The sequence below is a fragment of the Antedon mediterranea genome, chromosome 7 (assembly GCF_964355755.1).
Source record: "Antedon mediterranea chromosome 7, ecAntMedi1.1, whole genome shotgun sequence".
In the NCBI taxonomy this organism is placed as follows: Eukaryota; Metazoa; Echinodermata; class Crinoidea; order Comatulida; family Antedonidae; genus Antedon; species Antedon mediterranea.
In genome coordinates this window covers 24,196,422-24,218,408 of record NC_092676.1, presented here as the reverse complement: position 1 = coordinate 24,218,408, position 21,987 = coordinate 24,196,422, and the positions used below count along the sequence as shown (strand labels likewise).

At 36.2% G+C, this 21,987-nt stretch overlaps 2 protein-coding genes across 3 annotated transcripts in view; one reads left to right on the top strand and one right to left on the bottom strand.

The window, feature by feature from the left end:
• The window catches only part of LOC140054653 (soluble guanylate cyclase 88E-like), a 42,825-nt gene extending 20,983 nt beyond the window's left edge, over window positions 1-21,842 (top strand). The window contains exons 5-11 of the mRNA XM_072099727.1: window positions 4,967-5,072; window positions 13,462-13,591; window positions 13,947-14,240; window positions 14,981-15,137; window positions 16,514-16,713; window positions 18,655-18,809; window positions 20,308-21,842. Coding sequence (XP_071955828.1) covers window positions 4,967-5,072; window positions 13,462-13,591; window positions 13,947-14,240; window positions 14,981-15,137; window positions 16,514-16,713; window positions 18,655-18,809; window positions 20,308-20,596 — 1,331 coding nt within the window. The 3' untranslated portion in view covers window positions 20,597-21,842. The remainder of the gene's footprint in view (window positions 1-4,966; window positions 5,073-13,461; window positions 13,592-13,946; window positions 14,241-14,980; window positions 15,138-16,513; window positions 16,714-18,654; window positions 18,810-20,307) is intronic.
• Window positions 47-3,887, bottom strand: LOC140054656 (uncharacterized). Of its 2 annotated transcripts, none has more exons than XM_072099730.1 (5): window positions 3,861-3,887; window positions 2,882-3,101; window positions 2,470-2,658; window positions 1,859-2,067; window positions 47-1,535 (listed from the first exon to the last, which is right to left on the bottom strand). In XM_072099730.1, exons 1-5 carry the CDS (start codon window positions 3,870-3,872, stop codon window positions 1,308-1,310), a joined length of 858 nt encoding a protein of 285 aa, XP_071955831.1. In that variant the 5' UTR covers window positions 3,873-3,887; the 3' UTR covers window positions 47-1,307. The 2 variants fall into 2 exon arrangements, with proteins under 2 accessions (XP_071955831.1, XP_071955830.1); XM_072099729.1 differs by lacking the exon at window positions 3,861-3,887 and adding an exon at window positions 3,447-3,759.
• Window positions 21,843-21,987: the final 145 nt, after the last annotated feature.

Below are 21,987 nucleotides of genomic sequence, written 5' to 3'. Positions count from 1 at the left end.
CACGTCGTACATGAAACTCAATACTTATCGTGGTAACTTCAATGTTTCTTTATTTCAATTTCCCTTTTTTAGGGTCCTCTTTGACATCAATGAGTTACGTGTATACTAAAGCTTGGTTCCCACTAGAACGTAACACAAGGACGTAAACGCAACGCAAGCGTTTTGACCAATGACAAGCGAGGTTATAGACAGTTAGCAATCACAAGCGAATAAGCCATCGCTTGTGATTGGTCAATTCACTTGCGTTGCGTTACGTCCTTGCGTTGCGTCGCTAGTGGGAACATGGAGGTATCCATGGTGGGAACCACGGTTAAGAGGCTACCTAAAATAAATAAATTAAAGACTAAACTAATATAACGTTACGTTATGTCGCCCGATTTACGTCTGACACGTCATCATTAATGTATTCTTAAACGTTAAATTGGCGTTACTCACTGCTGCTACAGTAATATCTATCAACGTCTACCGGACTGATCCTTGATCCTTATAATTTAGTATTATGTCGGTATCATTCTTTTCTTTTCGCCTTAAAACGCTTGTTTTTCCCTCTTGGCGAATTTAATGAATGTCTACTTTCAAACGTAGAAATGTTACGACCTACGGTATCTATGATATCCTGATTCAACTTATCATTATTTGTTTAGAAATGGGTAACGTAACGTAACGTAAACTCATTGGTTTAAAATTCTAATCCATTGTTCTTTCTTATTGAAATATAAAATAAAGAATTCTCTAGAACAAAAGAGAAAAAACAAAAAATAAATGAATGACATGGTATTAGGCGGATCCATTCAAATCAAAACAAATACTACAAAATTCGGTTGGAAACATTTTAATTTATGTGTACAAAACTCCGTTGTAGGGCCTATAATGAACATCTACTTTACTAAAAACACCACAAAACAAACCAATTTTAACCGTATTTTAACCAGATAGTGATAAAAATAAATAAAAATTCCATATATACAACAAAAAATACAAAAAGGAAAATCACACTAAAATAGGATTTTCTTCCATTTAGTGAATAGATTTGAAGATCGTAACATATACTGTAGTTTGTAGTAAACCTAACCAGATCATTTCCACTATTCAAAACTCTTATTCTAAAACCATATATTTATTTTAATGTTTAAAAGCAGCGAAGTGAAATACCAGGGGTAAGTTTAGCCTCCCTGTTTAAAAGAGAATTATAGTTTTAATGGTTAACGGTACTGAAAAAGAATGTGCGTTGTTATGGATTTGTTCCTTAAATTTAAATAAATGGACTGTGTTGCAGAATTCATTCATTGGTTCAACAAGTGCTTTGCTTAGCAATGTTTCTGGCAAGTTTCAAGTTCCATTGCCGGCCCATACGCTTGTAAGTCGCAAAGAAAGTCTTTGACGAGAAGAATATGTGTGGTCGGATTCACGTAGATGGTGATAATGCATGGGTTTCCCCATGGCGGCAGATCAACACTAAGTTTCAAGATGCGTTGGTTTAGTGATGGGTTTGAGCTGCGATCGGTTTCTTTCCAGTTCTTCAGACACATCGCATGCTAAAGAAAAAATGTCATTGTTGAGAACATTGCTTTTTTATTAGAAGATTTACTCAGGGATTTCCCTGATTTACGACACGATATTGAGATACATTTAAATACTTGCTATTAAGCCTGTTTCCTACTTGGACGCAACGCAGTGACTCCATACCGTGAGTTGAACAATCACAAGCGACAGTTCGGATGATCCTTTACGTCGTCTGTGATACTTGCAACACGTATTTAGGCCTACGTTTCGGCTGACTATGGTTGCGTCCAAAGTGGAAACCAAGCTTAAATACGATGTACACGGCGTATAACTAAAATAAAGCAGGCCTACTCACCCCAAACCAACTAAGCATATTGAGAGGCCAACATACTTCTTGGCTGTTAATGTATGTAGACATGGAAGCTCCAAACATGGCATCAACCTCAACAGTTCGAACGTTCTTTAACGGCAAGAACTGATAATGGAAAGTATCGCCGACCTCACACTTCAGGAAATATTTATCAGGTTTTTTGGCTCCGGGTGGAAATGCCACAACTTCCGTTCCTAAAATAATAGATAACATAATTAATAATAACTTGAATACTGCAATGGATGAGGTTACAACAAAAGCAGATATAATCAATCATTATTAAATTATAAAATACTATTTCATTTTGCAAAGAAAGATGTATTACCGTACATAGGCCTATTCATTTATTTTTGTCATTTGTGCCTTGATGAGTAAAACGTTCTACCAGAAGATGTAGGCCTTATACCATATTCTAGTTTGGAGAGCTTTTGGACATATGAAAAGAAACAATCTTTAGAGAAAATGATGGAATGGGTACAAGCATCACCATCATTCGCGTATTTTTCTATTTATCCTATCGACACATTCAGTTAGAAATCGACTCGCATTAGGAATTGTCTAGCAACCATATATAAAAAGCTTTGTAAAACACATACTCTGATGACGTGTGCTTTCGTTAGTCAGCATAATCATTCTACGGTTTGTAAGAAGTATTCTGCCTTGTGTCATGTTCTTCTTTTCTGCTACAACTGGAAAGTTTGGAGTCGAAAGTATCTCAAATGTTATGTAGTCATATGGCATGAACTGTCGCTTGGCCAACATTATCTCATTATGGGATAGCATGTCTGAAAGGAACGATCATTGATAACGTGTTAAAGATCCTTTTCCTCTTGTTTCAGGGTTAAGGTGTAAAGCTTAAGAGAGTTCTGCGTGTGAACGTGGTATTCTTATACATGAATAAGGAATGGTTACGTTATTGTACTGGTGGATTAGTGAATATATGTGACTAAACTCTGAATGAAGTTAACATGGCGGAGAACCCGGTTTCACACATCGGTAATTACTTACCTGCCATAAATTGCTCATAGCTAATGTTTCCATGCAGGTCGCGCCGAAGGCACTCAACATGTTGCGATAGTTCGGCAGTAGTCCTGTATAATTGTCTAGTCAGCGTCTGGCTACTTTTGTGAACTGCTGGAATGGAGCTGACTAACTTTGCAGTGGTTGGATCGTACTGGTAGACATGGCCGCCTATGCTTGGTTCGCGTGGTGGTTGAGATATCAATGGCTGCGAAGAAATAAAAAGAAAATTATTAAATACAAACCATGTGAAATTTGAATAACATGTGTACAAATTTAAACAATTAAACGTCTAAGTTCTCATGATATACTGTGTGATATTTTATGTTTGTCGGCACATGGTGGTAAATATCGATTTACATTATAATTTGATTGGAAAATGAATATCTGTAAACGTGTAGGCCTACACTCTCCGACTTTGAGAATGAAGAAAGTCCTCGACCGCTCACTAGGTCTAATACACATGCATACAGTCGCACTGCCTTTTAACCACTGGAGCCATTGAATACGGCAACTTTAAAACATGACCAAGTAGTAATGTTACTGTACTTACCGATACATCCATGTTATCCTATCGTATTATAGACACCGTAGGGCCTACGTGCTACTGTACAACAATGAAGACAAAATTAACAATAAAACCGGAGGCAGGCAACCTCTGTAATTTTGCCAATCGTTTCCGTAGACATACTACATAAATAAGTCGCGTAAATCGCTTTACTGTTATTTTTAGCCCGAGTTCATTTTCTCAAGTGCATTCGCTTCATACATACATCCACCACGTGACCCACCACACCCATACATATTCATCTATAAAATGCATTACAATACGATATTTTATGTTTTCCAGCACATGGTATAATATCGATTTACATTATTAATTTCGTTGATACTCAATAATTCCGAAAATAAATAGGAATGGGTACACAGTACAACTTAACAATGACATGCCACCTAATTTACCTACCGATTCATCCATGGTATCTAGATACTAGGCCTACACATCCACAATAAATGAAGGCAAAAATCAACACAATCAAACCAGACGCAGGCTGACCTATGGAACGTCAATCGAACTTTCACCAACCGGTTCTGTAAAAACTGTAGACCAGCGTAAATCTTTGATCGTTATATCGTAGTAGTCAGTAGCGTTTCATATCGGGAATTCCCAGTATCTTTGCACTGCGATTGAAGGTGATCATAATCACTTCGATTAGTGTCCAGGTTTATAGGCCTAATTCTATCAATTGGGTATAAAATCTCGGAATCTCGCGTGATCAATAGGTAGGGATCCAGATGGCTCTGGACCAAAATAAATAAGTACTGTAAATTAAATTAGAAAATACAGCATCCTCTGGGGGCACTAAGGGAACAGAACGAGGGACAAATATGGTTTAACCCCAATTCAGGACACCACTGTTAAGGGGATTGTTGAGTCCCGAAGGCTTCCCCTAAATAGGGGTTATAGTTTTATACTGTAGTTCTTGTAGTGAACGAGGAGCCGGCATGTCTCATCATTGGCTTTTCGTTGGACCAGGAAAGAGTGAAATTACACACTTCACTCTTCCTTCCCTGGTTGGACTTCCCAACGTTCAAAACGGATTTGCGCAAAACAACGATATTCAAAATTTAAAAAACCCATTCGCTGATTGTTTTTTACTGTATGATATATACTTTTGTAATAGTATTAGTTACATCATTGTAAACCAAGGTAATATAACAGATTATCTTCTTAATTAACCAAGAAGAATTTTATAGAAAGTAATTTTTGTTTTAATATGAGTGTTTTTTTTAAAAAGTATTTATTGGATGCATGAATGTCAATTTTAAATTTAAAATATGTATTAAAGAAAATATTATTGAATAAAGTCTCTGAAAAGGAAAAAAAGGTACATCATCACGAATGCGCCTCCTTGCAACAAAAAGTAGTTTCATATTTATTTACTTGGTACTAATGTCAACAATGTACAGTGGACTTGCACCCTATCGGCCTGATATGACTATACATGCAACATAGTGCCTTTACATTTTGAATGTTTCCTGTTTCTTTTGATCTTTCACCTTCTTTTGTAGATTCTGATTGCCTGGAGAACGAGGGAAACATGTCACCATTGCGTCTGAAAGGTCAAATGGTACTAATCAGAGAATGGAATGCTTTCATATTTTTATGTACGCCGATGTAAGTCAAATTATTTGAAACATTTAAATCATTATTAACAAATGTGTTTATGAAATAATAACAAATGTGGAATCCGTCTGCTGTTCGTCCCGTGGAATGACACTACTTATAGTTTCTGGGGTGGACAAAAAACCGCAGACTTTTTAAAAAGTAGAAAAACTAACAGGATTATTAACAAAATGTGTTTATTAAATAATATTAAGAAAATGTGGAACCAGTCTATTCTGCTGTACGCCACATGGAATGACAATACTTAGTTCCTGTGGGGTGGACACAAAACCGCAAACCTTTTTAAAATAGAAAAACTAAAAAGATTTTCACGCTGGCTGCTGCTCCACCGCATCTGATCAAATCTGTTACATAAAGTGCTTATTTTCAACTAAATCGTGTAGCACAATAAACATTATAATCGATAAGTATTAGAATGTGATGAATAGAAATGTTTTGCCCGCACCTGGCCTAAGTGTTGTCATTTTAACAAGTACATGCCTCTGTACTTGTTAAAATGGCAATATGATAAAAATGATAAATGACATAATGATATTTATTAAACACATATTCTTTATACAAACAAAAAGAATCAAATTTGAAGATGCAAAGTGAATCTGCGGCTATAGGTCATCATTCACTCCTTGAACTGATTACAAAATAAACAAAAAGATGAATATGATTGATGGTAATGATCTTCTTCCTAAATTACCATATCTAAAACACCGTAATACGTTTTTTTTAATTGTGAGATTAACTCAATTTATTTCTATTTCAATACATAATTTTGTTTCATAATAATTTGTATCCCAAGTTTAAACTTGTAGCTTGTGATCACTGCAAGATGTACCGTAGTCCCAAGAGACTTTCAGGTCATAATACATTTACTAATACAAAAGGTAGACTAATCAAGTACTGAAATACGTGATTCAACTGGCGTGTTTATTTCGTGTATTACTTGAAGTAAATTAGTGAACCTTGTTTTTTATAGATTAATGCAATCAAATACAAGATTAGGAAATAATTAACTAAATTAAATTGCTTGGCCTATGGAGACACTATTGTAACGGTGGTATTTTTGTGTATCCGTTACTACATCATACAGTCTCAGCGGCAGGATTTCACACAGTCACAAAATGTACCAACAGCAAATATGGTTTATGGTCAGATACAGCTTTATTTAAATATGCAATGTAATACAGTCTGTTCTGGCTATATTACATACCTTTTCTTCTCTCTATTATAAATGTTTTATTCTACAAAGCTCTTTTCCTTTTCTTCTCTTCTCTTACCAGTACATCCATATTTTAAGGAACGGTCCTAATTAATATGCATGTACTGGGAGGGGACTATTTAGTAAAGGGAACATTCCATGATGATGAGGAAACAGTAATTGATTAAGGATGTGGGTTATAGGAGAGTGAACAAAGAGTACCTAGGGATAGGAAGAAACCACTAGGAATGTTAATAGATGGAGTAGGGAGAAATAGTGAAAAAGGGTTGTTGACCTGATGGTCAGAGTGTTACACTATTATCTTCATAATACGATGTTGAACTACTATGCGTCACGTATAACACGACGGAACACATGGCCTGTTTCATCTATGTTATACCAAGGCAATTAAAAAAGGCCATACACATGGCTGCAGTCGCGTGCTCAACTTGGTGTTTACCAACCGACCGACCAACCACGACGCGACTAAAAAGGATGATGAGCTCCGTTAGATGAAAGGTTTTACGTGTGGTTCCGACATGATCAGTTCACGCCTCTAATCATAAACTGGAGAATAATGTAATTGGTACTGTAGGCCTAACCGCAACTAGTATGAATTGTCGCAACATTCAGGTAAACAATGTTTTTGGAAGAAAGGAATCAAGTTTTATTGAACAAGTCTTACAGATTACTGTCTGCATACATCTCATATGACTCTCTTCTCCTAGACGTGCTTTGGGGTTTGCGCATGCCTAGTCAGAGTTTCCAAATACACATTTTTTCAGCCGTAGTTATAAGCTTCCGCGCGATACAGTTTCCTGATGCTTCCGTCCTATTGAAACTGCCTAAAGGCGCGGCGCGAAAAAAAAAAGAAGCAAGCTCGTCATGCTTTCTGAAAATATTAACCGCGGAGCTGCTTTTTAATTACTCTTGACTTATTAATCAATAAGATGATAATGCAATAATTAACTGATAAAATCTCTGTTTTCCCAATAGATAGATTAGTATCTCTAAAAAGGATCATGTCGACGATATGCGACTGGGTCGCTTGTTAATACACGACGAGAAGCAAATTGACTCCATGTTATGCGACGTCTCCACACTCAATCATGCTAACATTATTTTTTTGTTTACATTTCGTCGTAAACATATAAGAACCGCCCTGTATCTTTAATACATATTTTTACGTCAATAAATCAATTAACTAATTGGATAGGAATATGCCAGGCTGATAAACAAAAAGATTAAAGCCTACACAATAAAGAAAAACTTGAAAATATGTCTATCAACAACTTGTCAAATTAACCAAATGCACCGTGTTCAAGTAAACAAACCTTAGGCCATCATCACAACAGGCCCCTCCAACGGTATTGAGACATAAGGGAGGCATAAATTGAGATGACATGCCGAAATTACCCTAGCATTTGGCATAGCCTGAGTGAACATCGTAAAATAGACACTTATGGCCTTACGAGTACACAGGGTTAATCAACGAAATCGAATAATGGTTTGCGGGGACGGCATTATAACAACATGATAGATGGATATTTTAATATAAAAAGAAAACATCAACTTATTATGTTATAGATACACATCTATCGGGACGGCAACGCAATGTGGCACTTCGCAATAATGTGATGGGTTAGGATCTGATCACATTTAGGATGAGTCAGATGGGGGCGGCATCTTACGATAGTACCCCTAACAATAATGATGGATCAACTTGCATACGGATAGAGGAAAACTCCTATATCAAATATATATGCATATTTTAGCTGTTTTTTTTATTATCAATAATATTAAATATTTAGTGTGTAGTAATGTAAATTACTTTGTTATAGCTTCATTGCATTAGGCCTTGTGTATTATATTGTTAATGTTCTCTACTGAACCGCTTTGGAAATCAATGCTTTAGCACTGAAAGTATAAAGACAGAATAAAAAAAAACTAATACTATTCGGATCCATGTATATGTTGCTAAGTGTTAAGGCCTCCATTGTATCCATGTCCACATTAAAGACTATTTTTTGCTTTAAATTATATTTTTTCAGGTAAATACATTTTTTTATTTGTGTCAAGGCTCGCGCAACTCAAGATGTTTCCCAACATCTTTCCTGGCTTTTACCTTCATTTTCTGAAACATATTTTTATAATTCTGTACAATTCTGTTTCTTGTTTTCCTATGTATTCAGAGTTTGTAAATAAATGTTTATTTGAATTAAATTGAATTTTCGATAATTTTTTTTGTCCAAGTGGATAACTATTATGCGGCATTTATTGCATATTCAACAACAATTGTTTAATAATTATTTTTTCAGGGGGGGGGGGCAATACATCTTTAAATGTGATTTCTTAATAACCCAGAACGGGCCATCCAGCTTAAGTTTTCAAATTTTATTTTAACTCATTTTGGAATAAATCATCCGGCCATATAGAGTAAACTTCATTACGAAAGATGATTACGTTATACGGTTATACCCATATTATTACGCCCGTTACGAGGTAATACTATCGGCACATACATTATTAAATGTCAGACGACTTGGGCATTTAATACTCTGCACATCCAGTAACCGAATTAAAGCTTTACATACAAAAAGATAAATCGTAATTATGAGCTACAGTCGCATTAAATAAAAATACATAAGTATTATAAGTAAGAGATATTAAATATTTTTTGTTTTTATTATACGCAATATCCCGGATGTTATATTAACGAATTCAATTTTATATGAAATATAGTGCAAATTATTCACAGTTTTTTTTACATTTAAAGTAAATGAATGTTATTATTATGTTATTCAAATTGATGTTATTTAATATAATGATATGTAGATTCATTTTTGTATTCCTGTACATAAACAAAAAAACAGAATAAATAAATAATTAGGAATAGCGGCTCTTCACCAATTGTAAAAACACGTATTTTACAGGTAAAATTTAGTCGAATTAATAATTGATATTTTAATATTTTATTAAAATCAAAATTATTAAATATATATAAAAATATAACCTAATGCCTGTTACTTTAGAGGGCCTCTTAAACTACGGTAAGCTGTAACTGTAAGGCCCTACTAGCTGTCAAGCTCCTCTCCTGAAATAAATTATTTCATATTAATAAGCATGGGGCCTACAATACAACGTGTATGGCTGAATTACGAATTTATTCCAACTATTTTTTGTCTTATCAAAAAGGTGTCATAAAATAAATATTGAAGACAGAATGTCGATATGCCATCTTATAGCCGATGGTAACATGTCTATACTACAACCAATAAAACACATGCCGTCTTCTTTTCACATATTTCTACGACTGTAAATTTCATCAATATTAAATTCCCTACACATCTGATACGAAACGATAGCTAGCTCTGTACACTTCTTCGTAATCATTACATAGGTTCCAGCCTAAATTCGCTATACATGTTATCAATCAATTGATCACTGTTAATTGGAAGAGTTTGCGCGCCATAGAAGAGAGTACAATTCCTGCGTATTCGCCAATGTAACAATATTCGTCGTGATAAACTGCAGTCTTTAAGACACATCGGCCTATAACTTTTACAGTTGAAAATTATTTAACAGGAAGTTTATCAAAAACGTAATTTTAATGGGTATCCGTTTTAATCGATTTGCCGAAACGTTCAAGTCTTGATTTTCTGAGCTATAGCCTATAGCAATAAATTTGAATTTTAAATTCATTTTTGTAATTATTCGAAATTAATTCGAAGAGCTACGCTTTTGCCATATCAGACATTTCAGAGGCACGAAATGTCACTTTTCATATTTTTTACCTAACCCTAACCCTTCAGGAAACGTACATGTAGTATCTCCTGTACCGTATCGATCGGTTTTCTCGAATGTGGTGATTGATAATGAGCTGGGTCGGCTATGGGCATGGCTTCTATATAATATACATACATTATAGAAGGCTGAATCAAACATGGGATCAGAAACGTGTTTTAGTCAGAAACCAGTCAACCAGTTTGGAATGTATTGATTATTCTACGAGTCAGGCATTACCGTATCAATAATTAGTAACCAAATAAATGTATTAAGTAAACCATGGCTCTTTAAAATAGGTCCATGAGTAAACGGTTTTCAATTTCAACGATAAAAGCAGTTTGGTATATCAATATATCTTCCTTCACATTGAATGTGTCTGAACAGTATATCACGAAAATCTTCACTCAACTTTATCTATAGAGATAGATGCATACAAGATATATGGAAATAGTAACACGATTTGTTTTAGAATCAGTATATTATAACAAATGCCTAAAAGGCACTATACGCAATTTCGGCTAATTTACACACGTCACTCAAAATAGATGTAGTCAAGTTGGATAGACGGATTACCGTAGGCCTAATATAATGTATTTAATCACTTGGTTCCCAGAGGACGCAAGCGCACCACAAGCGAGTTGACCAATCACAAGCGATTGAGTATTCGAACTGTCGCTTGTCATTGGTTGCTGCGCCTCGTCCTTTGCGCGCCCAACCAAGCTTAAGGGCGACAAGAAAACCTGCAAAAATGTAGGGCCTAACAACAGAAAATCTCACGTTTTATACAATTAATTTATGATTTGTCTAAGATTATATGTCATGTTTTACGATTGTATTATAACGGCGAGAAGGCACTAATCGTATAGCGTATCTTAAGGATACTGTATTGACGTTTTATTATTAGTTGTGCAAAATGCTATACATAATATTTCTGATCTTAATATCTGTACAGGCCCGTATGCAGCATTTATAATGGGGGGGTGCGAGCGAAGCGAGCAACAATGGCTGGGGGCCAGGGGGCCGCCAAGGGCCCCCGGTCAGGGTCCAGGGGCCGAAGGCCCTGGAAAAATTTGCGTTATTTGACGTTCTAAAGACTGATGTAAGACTGTCTGTTGTGGCTTGGGCTAGTTGAACGATGGACACCAGAACTTAACGCTTTCATGATGAGGCCAACTCAGCAGGGGTGGCGCCAGGATCTTCCCGACGCGGGGGCTACATTCCCCGATGAGGGGGCTATGCGAGCGAAGCGAGCATCACTAGGCTGAGGGCCAGGGGCCGCCAAGAGCCCCCGGTGGGGTCCAGGGGGGCGAAGCCCCCGGAAGCAACGCGTTCTAGCGTCATTTGAGGTCTTTTTAATCAGATTTAGGGTAGCCATTTTTTCCATTTTTTATAATGCATAAATAAAATACTGCGTGCAAAAAAACGATGCGCGATGACTGTTTCAATCCATATTTTTCAATTTAAAAAATAAAAGTTCAAAGAAAATTTAGAAAAATAGAGTTGGAGGTCCCGGAAATTGGACTTATTATACTTCAAAACATGAAAAAAAATATATAAGTCCCTATCATGGGTTGTGACTGAGCTAAGAAATGTTTGAAAAATAGAGATGCTAGGTCTCGGAAAATGTACTTCTTGTTCTTCGAAATATGACCAGCTTTATTGTTGGGGCTGAGCTAAGAAAATGTTTAAAACTAGAGCTGCAGGTCTTCAAAAAATTGCATTTTATACTTTGGAAACATCAGGCCTAGAGGCTTAAAAAACGCAAGCGTAGACCTTTTTCAGTCGGGGAAAAAAGTTTATTCCTCCCAGGTGTATGCATGCGTACCATCTGGACTTCCGAGTGGTGAGAAATTCATGACATACAGGATATTGAAAATGTAATAACTATAGCTATAATGTTGGCTAAGCGAAAATGGCATGTTTTTTTGTTTAGTAATAGATGAAAAATTTATTTTAGGTGCCCCACGGTACAGAAGGTTACTTGTAAATTAAAAAATTGGTGAACAAACGAACAATTAACATAATTCGTTTTTGCTGTAGTGTAGCGTACGTCGACGCAGTACACGACGTAACCGTCGGTAAACTTCGCCTGGAAAATAACACATTACACATTTTGGTCCCTGGATGAAACTTGATATCACGCGTCTCGACCCAACGTTGAACGATTCGTACAAAGGGATACCGCCAGACAAGTGCGTACCTAGCTATTGTTTAGTAGTAAGTTAGATCGCTGGCAATAATGAATGCATATAAAGTGCATATTATCACTCTGACGTACTCTCACGGTCAATGAAACGTCGCGGTTTTCTAGGCGCTGAAGCTAGCTACGAAGTGAACGCGAACGCTTTTTACTGTATATTATATTCCCCGACAAAAAGTACACGTGTTCCCTTCGGTAACCGTCGGTAAACTTCGCCTGGAAAATAACAGTTTAACTACATTACACATTTTGGTCCCTGGATGAAACTTGATATCACGCGTCTCGACCCAACGTTGAACGATTCGTACAAAAGGATACCGCCAGACAAGTGCGTACCTAGCTAATGTTTATTAGTAAGTTAGATCGCTGGCAATAATGAATGCATAAAAGTGCATATTAGCCCTCTGACGTACTCTCACGGTCAATGGAACATCGTGGTTTTCTAGGCGCTGAAGCTATATGAAGTGAACGCGAACGTTTTTACTGTATATTATACCGCGTACCGCGTACATGAAGCGCTAAGCTATTGCTTGTCGTCACATGATCGACTGCGCATGTTTTACATCGAGTTTGTAGTCAGTTCAGATTCCGTAATTTAATTACCGGTATTTTTTCATTTTATATTAGCATATTTTTGTTTGTATACCATTGATAATGTAAATTTTGTATATATATAATGATATTGTCTTTAGTTAAACAAGACAAGAAAAAATACCAACCGAGGAAATAGTGGACCTTTTGGGACTTGGGGGGGTGCGTCTGCACCCAACGCACCCCCCCTGGATACGGGCCTGCTGTATCGTAAATTGCTATTAATTGTGTGCCAAAATCTAGGACGACGTTACGTCACGTTCCTTCTTTCCTTTCGTTGATTAATTTTAGCATCTCATTAGTTCGTTCTAGGCTGCTAATGTTACCAATTTCGGTATAATGAACTCGGTAGCTCAGAACAATCAAGAAAAACCTCATTAACATTAACAGGGTTCTTTAAATCTCTGTCTACACTATCAAACTTTATGTAACAAAAAAAAAGGTGATGTGCCCATATATGGACACAATGATATCATATCAGTACCATATTTGGGCACATCACACAAACAAGTTTGATATTGTAGACAGCTTTGCGTCTATGAAGTAGCATAAATGAAGATCCTTATTTCCACGTGTATGTATGTATGTTTAAAAACATTTATTTCTTTCAGTATGGTAGAAATTTCAGATTTGAACCGGTTAGGTTTGTACATCAATGACCTCAGCATACACGACTCCAGCAGAGATTTAGTTTTAGCAGGCTCTCAACAGTCTGCGGAACTAAAGTTAGCCCTAGACCAGGTAATGCTATCAGAATAGATTCTGAAAATAAAGTTATACTAAGTGTTGTACTTTTTATCAAATGAGGCCTTATACCATATATTATTACCATTGACCATTATAACGATTTCGTATGATAAAGGTTAGTCTAGTGGATGATGCAGGATTTTGAAAGCAGGGCTTAGGTATTGTAAATGTAAAATGTTCTATCATTTTTGTTATGGATTTTCACACCCCACATCCTCCCTGGACCCGCTTATGTATATGCAATGCCTTTGGCTAGAGTGTGTAGTGTAGTACTGAAAGAAAACATGTAAAGCAATGCAAATTGAGTAAAAAATATTAGACATAAAGTTTGTCTTTTTACCTTTAACAGGAGCAAATTAAAAGTTCCGAACTTGAAAGGAGCATGCGTCAACTTGACATAGAGATGAAGAAGACAGATTCCCTTTTGTACCAGATGATCCCAAAGACAGTGGCAGACAAGCTCAGAAGTGGAGTTCCTTCAACCAACACGTGTGAGATCTTCCACGAAGTCACCATCCTGTTTAGCGACGTCGTCGGGTTCACTAGGATTTGTTCTAAAATAACTCCAATGGCGGTGGTGTCAATGCTGAACGACATGTATACAACGTTTGATCACCTTAGTGAGAGCAACAACGTTTATAAGGTTGGCCTACCATTCATTTGAGTTAGGCTCTAGAGTGTCGAAATCATCCATTTCGACATGCATAGGCTCTCTACTTAACATTACTGTTAAAGCTCGGTTCCCACTAGAGACGCAACGCGAGGACGTAGACGTAACGCAAGCAAGTTGACCAATGACAAAAGACATCCAATCACTTAAGCGTGGTTCCCGCTAGCGACGCAACGCAAGGACGTAACGCAACGTAAGTGAATTGACCAATCACAAGCGATGGCTTATTCGCTTGTGATTGCTAACTGTCTATAACTTCGCTTGTCATTGGTTAAAACGCTTGCGTTGCGTTTACGTTCTAGTGGGAACCAAGCTTTACGTTGCGTTACGTCCTCGTGTTGCGTCTCTAGTGGGAACCAAGCATAAGAGATTAGTGTTGTGAAATTTATGTCCTTTATTTTTATAAAACAGGTTGTTTTTATTTCTCCTCTGTGGCCAAAACATTTTTTTAGATTTTGGAAGAGTAAGAAAGTTGTTTGAATTGAATTTTATAACGCAAAAGTATGTTTAAGTAATACAAATAACCAATAACCTTGTCAGGGAGCGCTTGTATTTTCGTATCGCATGCGTTTATAATATAGACCGTGCTTTGCAATGTAAACTCAGTTCATATTCATTTATTAAATCAAATCAACCAAAAGTAACATTACCGTCAACAAACAATGTTTAACAAATTGGAATAAATTTCATTTTTTCGAACGCAATTTCTGTAGGTCGAAACGATTGGTGACGCGTACATGGTTGTTTCTGGCGCACCGACGCCAACTCGTTACCACGCTCAACTGGTAGCAGAGATGGCATTGGCAATGCAGAGCAGTATGCACAAGCTACTCGATCCATCTGACGGTGGAAATATGAAAATACGAATTGGTAGGTTATTATTCTAAGGCCAACACGAACAGAATCGTACGACGTGACCCGAAGAAGCTTCTCGTCGGGAGACGACATAAAAACTACGCATGACGCTATAAATCGCAAGACGACTCGTCTCGTCGGGATTTTACTCCTTAAACAGCACCGACGAGCCAAACGTTTCCTATGGTCTCGTCGTACGATGCTGTCTGAGTTACAAGACGTGGCATACATTTAACCGTATACCTTCATAATCATTTACTGTAATTAGAATACCTAATTTTCTCCACCTCATTAGTAAACGCAAATGTGCCATGAAATCATGAAATTAAATCATGAAACGCGTTTTGTTGTTAATGGCTGATATACCATAAAGAGGTATACAAATAATTGGTTCAGTATTCGGCAAATTCTGTAATACAGTGTCACATATGTATCACATGTGTTACTTGTAACATGTCATACGCCTAACGTAATACAGGTTTCAGATGCGACAAATACGTCACACTGTATTTGGGGCAATATAGGCCTAACATTAGGTAGGTAGGCCTACAATTGGCGGTTAGGATTCGAACCAACCCCCTCGCCCTCCCCCTTCCTGGGATTTCACTAACCTAATTGCACGATAAGCAAAATTATGTTTAAAACTTGTTTTGTGTATAACACTATTTATCTACCTGTTCTACGGTATAACATAACGTTACTTAACCAATCAATAAAATACTGCACGTATCCAACATATCACAATTCACCTGCAATTACAGGAACTAATATAAACACGTACTTTCGAATATTTTAATTGTTTAATATCCAGACAAGCATTCTTAGATTTCTAGCCAGCATCATCGCTTTTAAGATAGTACGACGCCTTAATAACGATTATGAAATAAAATAAGTATTTTAAGACATTTATATACGGATCTTCAATAATTATATGGAATTTGAATTGTTTATTTGGATATTTGGATTCAAGTTGACTAATTTGAGGATCTCAAAAATCGATCATATTGAACATTAATGCCGTATAACATTTACAATTACAGCAGCTTAAAGCATTTTAATTGTTAATGCATTTACTCTACACACTCTGTATTGGTTATGTTAGGCACAATCGTTGTTTAAAAACAAGGACTAAAGCTCTGTCTACACTATCAAAATAGTTTGACAAAAAAAGTGTATTGTGCCCAAATATGGTAGTAATATGACATCATCATATCCATATATGGGTACATCATATTTTTTGTCACATAAAATTTGATAGAGCAGACGATACACTGTGTAGAGTACGGTATGATGTAATGATTAAAGACAATGATAACGATAATGACAAAGGTACAAAGTAAAAACAATTCTTATTTAGGTCAGGCCTAATTGTCATATAATGATCATTTTAGGCATCCATACTGGTACTGTAGTAGCTGGAGTTGTTGGTATGAAGATGCCGCGTTACTGTCTTTTTGGTGACGCGGTAAACACAGCGTCTCGAATGGAGTCAACGGGAGAATCGTGCAAAATACACATAAGTGAGGTGACGAGAGGATTTCTACGAGGATGGCCGTACGTGTGCGAAGAACGTGGATTGACAAATATTAAGGTAATGACGGAACACACGGATTACGACGGACGACATGAGATTGCGTTTTCACGAGGAGTCACTCGACTGCGCAGTTGATTCATTCTGCGCATTAAGTCGAGTAGTGGTGCGTCGTTGAACTGGCGGCGGAATGACGACGCGTCGTGTACGAAGAGTGGGAATTTTAAAATACTGTAAATATACATCTGTTACGAAGGCGGTGATTGCGGCCTGCGTGTCGAAAAACATCGATTATAAAGACGGCCGGCGCACAAGATTAGAACAAAAATCTATTACGGCAGAATAATCGTCGATGATGAGGATAACGATGAATGCGCTGATGACGATTTAGACGGAATACAAGACACAGGATGACAAGATTATGACGATAAGACGATAATAAACAAGAAATATTTCTTACAAAAAATGCTGCTCGACATTTTAAAATTAATCATTGTTCTTTCTTCACATATATTTATGATTGGCATGCAACTGAATACCCTATAGAGACAACGCGAAAATTCTTCCCAGTCTGTTGATTCGCGTCAAGCAATCAAAGGGCGAGAATCCAAAATCGTTCAACCGTGAGCCCTCATAGACTCTCTTTTCCCAGACGTTTTTTGGGTCCAGCAGCTGGGATCTATACATTATAGTCGAGTTTACAAAGTCGCAAAACTGTCAGCCTTAGATATATAACTGCTGCTTGCTTTAGCTTATGAATGACTAGTCCTCATGTGACTTGGCTAGAGCAGCAGCGTGTGAGAGAAAAGAGTTAGTGTAAAGATTGATGATAAATATTGGCTTTCTGGTAAGGTGGTGATAAAACAATAATGCTAATAATAATTTCCATCTCAGATTTCACCGAATTAGGCTGTAACAAAATCTCCTAACGTAAGAAAGTATTATTATACGGTAAAACGAATAGAGCTCTCCAAACCAATTGTAAATGTCACATAGAACATACAAAACGATAAAATCTCTACTTTGTATCTGACGTTATCTGATACAGTTAGTAATAATAACACGAGTGCTTTTGGCAACCAGATCACCAATCATTGTATTACCTGATTTATTTGTATTCGAACACGTTACTCGGAGAGTGTCTGGAGTAAGTTTATTATATCATTTGCCAGGGAATGTTCATTACATTCGTGACGTCACATTGTATAACACTGTAGATTACAATATGTCAAGATTGACATGACGGGTTGCTAATTATTTTCTAATTGAGTAATGACGAATAAAAGAAAAATTGATCTATAACAATGTAATCTGAATTTTTACAACGGAAGCAGCTTCTAAATTTAATGAATTATTATTCGAAAAACAAATTAGGACCAGCTGCTAGGATGACTTACAGCTGAACAATAATTTCCAATAGAGTAATATTAACAATCAATTATACAGTTTACAAAAAAAAAAAACATACATACATATAAAGCGTATGCCAAGAACACATATATTATAAGAACAAAATAGACACAATTTAGAGATGCAGTACAAATAAATTGCAATGTAGTCCCTAAATGGAGTTGCCGAGTTTTTAGAGGACACGTGACTGTCATACAGATGCAAATGAGTACCTGGTTGAAAATTCTAGGGAGAAAAGACGGCGTGGAAAGGAACTGGCCACCCTACGACATAATACCGAGGCTTAGTACAATGAGCTCCTAACAGCTAATTCCCGTACGTTCAGAATGAACACGGGACTCACCTTTACCTTTTTAGTCTCTAAGTGTACCGTTATTGATCAACTTTGTGCTGTTGATATACATAAAACTGTAATTGCAGCGACGAAAAACGGTAATGCCTAATAATGATAAAGGCACGATGACTCTCACACTGCAGACTACGATGAAACATTTACACGTGGCCTGGCACAATCCAATGTGTCGAACGTTGACGTAATGTTTTAATAGCATCAACTTATTTTTTTAACTCAGTTTACGTTGTTCATTTCAGGGTAAAGGTGGAATGTTAACATATTGGTTGAAAGGTCGAACAACACGGCATCCACCAAAAGAGGTTGCTGAGCTCTGTCCATCATATTGTCTTCTACCGATAGATGAGGGTCGATTGTCAAACCGAACACATTCTGGATCGGCCTCTGATTTAAAGTAAGGCTTAATTGAAAAAAGTGGAAAGTGTTACAGAAAGATATCATGAATCATAAACTAACTTGTTTTCCTCTATAAATTCTTGGATGGACTGTATTCATTTGTACCTTGCAGTTACACTCTCCAATTTTCGTAATTAGCTTTCTCCTCCTCTTCTCATCAAGCTCTTTCATCGACTTATTTTTCAACTTCTCTTTTTTTCCTATAACCTCTTCTAATTGTACTTCTCCAGTTGTTCCATGAGCTCCTTTATCATTTTAACAACATTTTTTAACAAACTCCCAAGTTTAGTTTAAACTAAGACAAAAGTACAAATTTTATTTTGCACACTTGAGAAAACCTTTGCAAACAACAATTTGGCTAATGTAGACCAGGCCGATGTACAGTATAAAGTTTAGTGTAAACAAGAATATTTCTTACAAAAAACGCTGCTCGACATTTTAAAATTAATCATTGTTCTTTCTTCAGATATATTAAATGATTAATTATTAAAATGATGCCCTTTAATCGCAAAAATACATACAAATCAAAGATAGTTCTTTAATTATGAATCATATGTCCATTTAAAAATGGTCAATTTTGAACTTTATTGTGCTGTATGTGTGTGACCTCAACCTGTAGGCATGCAACTGAATACCCTCTAGAGACAACGTAACTTCACGATGGTACAAGTGAGATAAGTCATAGACTCTCTTTTCCCAGACGTTTTTTGGATCCAGCAGCTGGGATCTATAAATTATAGTCGAGTTACAAAGTCGCAAAACTGTCGGCCTTAGATAATATAACTGCTGCTTGCTTTAGCTTCTGAATGAGTAGTCCTCATGGGACGTAGCTGGCTAGAGAGCAGCAGCTTGAAAACAAGTCTAAAAACTGTAGTTTGCACACTTGAGAAACATTTGCAAACAACAATTTGGTAAATTTTGCTAATGTAGACCAGGCCGATGTATAAAGTTTAGTGTAAAAGACAAAAGTCTACAAACTGTAGTTTGAACACTTAAGAAAACCTTTGCAAACAAAAATTTTGTAAATTTTGCTAATGTAGACCAGACCAATGTAGGCCTATAAAGTTTAGTTTGTCAAAGAAAAAGTCTTCAAACTTCAGTTTGCACACTTGAGAAAACATTGAAAACAATATGATTCATAATTAAAGAACTATCTTTGATTTGTATGTATTTTTGCGATTAAAGGACATCATTTTAATAATTAATCATAAATATATCTGAAGAAAGAACAATGATTAATTTTAAAATGTCGAGCAGCGTTTTTTTTTGTAAGAAATATTTCTTGTTTACACTAAACTTTATACTGTACATCGGCCTGGTCTACATTAGCCAAATTTACAAAATTGTTGTTTGCAAAGGTTTTCTCAAGTTTGCAAACTAAAGTTTGTACTTTTGTCTTAGTTTAAACTAAACTTTGGAGTTTGTTTATAAAAAACAATTTGGTAAATTTTGGCCGATGTACAGTATTAAAAAATGTCTATGATCGGTTCTTTCAGGCGTCCCAACAGATACGAGCAGCGACGCGAGAGCGACAGCAGCATCAATCTAGGATGCTGGTCAAAGGAAAATCTAAACATCGTCGATGATGATGATGATAGGCAGACGCCACATTTACTTCAATGTCCACAACAAGATGACATACAACAAAATTCCAACGACACAGACAGGGTTATTTCACCGTCTTCGCTACAAACTAGTGTGAGTTGTCCACATCTGGACAGTAAATTTCAACACTTGTACACCACAGACAACGACCAGAGCGCGAATGTTGTGATGCAGGCCTAACAAGTATACTTGTCTGACCAAGAAGAACTTCATCCCAAAGCCGCGATGTGAACATCATGCTTTGATACCTAAATGTTGTAATTATGAGGCACTGAATTAATTGTCCAGCACCCTAAAGTTAACGACCAGAGCGGAGTACTTCACCGGGCATGACCAAATGTAATTTGGAAAGAGCGAGATATTTGAAAAAGGAGAGAATATTTTGAAAATGACCACATCGAAATTGCCCTCACGTATGTTAAACATTCTAAGTTGGAAATGTGAGGACACCGACCGTCCAAGCACGGTTGTTGAATTTTTCTGTAGGCTAAAGAGAAAAAAAGACACATTAATCAAAGAGATAACGCACAAAGACCAATTTCTTTTCACCTTATTTTTATGAAATATTATGTTTATGTTTACATAGCATTAATTATTACAGTATTTTCCTCCTGATCTTTGTAGGCCTACTGTATTTCTAACTATGGGCATATTTCTGCATGTTTTAACGCAGACATTGTCCATCAAGTGACGACCCTCGATGATAATTTAATCTGAATTAATACTTTAATCTAATTTTTAATCTTGTCAAAATAGTTCTATCATGGAGAAATACCTGCATTTTGGATCACTTATTCCACATCTACCAGCCAATTCAGGATATAATGCTCTGACTCAAATCCAATAAAATGGCAGCAATACAATAATCAAAGTTGCCCAAAGATTATGGTTTCTCTCTTTTTTCCCTCCAATCCAAACCAGCTAAAGAATAGTTATGACACGCCGTGTATGCCAACATGTTTCAGAAATATAGTTAAGCCAAATCTAGAACCTGGACTATGCGATAATGTGATGTTTGACGCGGTTGGTTGATTTATTGGATACATTTATATGGTCAAACACGATAAAAGAGAGAAAGTAAATCAATTTTTTTTTTAAGTACACACAAACGATTCCATTAAGGTAAAAACCTCAAAATAACTAGCTCATTTTGCTATGTTCATCATTAGTATAACTGTTCTCTGTTTTTACTGTATTGAAGATGAAGTATATCAATAATTGTATAACTTATGCTATATCTTTGTTTTCTGGGTGATTGCTTGCGTCTTGTTGCATTTTAATGTTATTCAGGGTTACTATAGAAACTGAGAAAACCCAGGTGGACATTGTGGTTTTACAGTATTTTAATTGGTTGGTTGTTAAATATAATTATGCACATCATTATAATATCATTTCATTGATCGTCACATACATTAGGCATGTAAGAAAATGTAAAAATGTATTGTATTTGAATTATTAGATAGCGTTTTGTTCAATTGTTTCGTCCTAAGTTTCAAATAATATATTGTGTTATATTGAGGTTTACAGCTCTAAATAAAACAAAAAAAAATTGAATATAATGTAAACTGAAG

Bases quoted from the DNA above. Each gene is read 5' to 3' on its own strand.
- LOC140054656 (XM_072099730.1), bottom strand. The intron at 2,659-2,881 runs GTAAGTAATTAC...CGTTCCTTTCAG, and splicing joins CTATGAGCAATTTATGGCAG to ACATGCTATCCCATAATGAG. The intron at 2,068-2,469 runs GTATGTGTTTTA...CTATTATTTTAG, and splicing joins CGAAAGCACACGTCATCAGA to GAACGGAAGTTGTGGCATTT.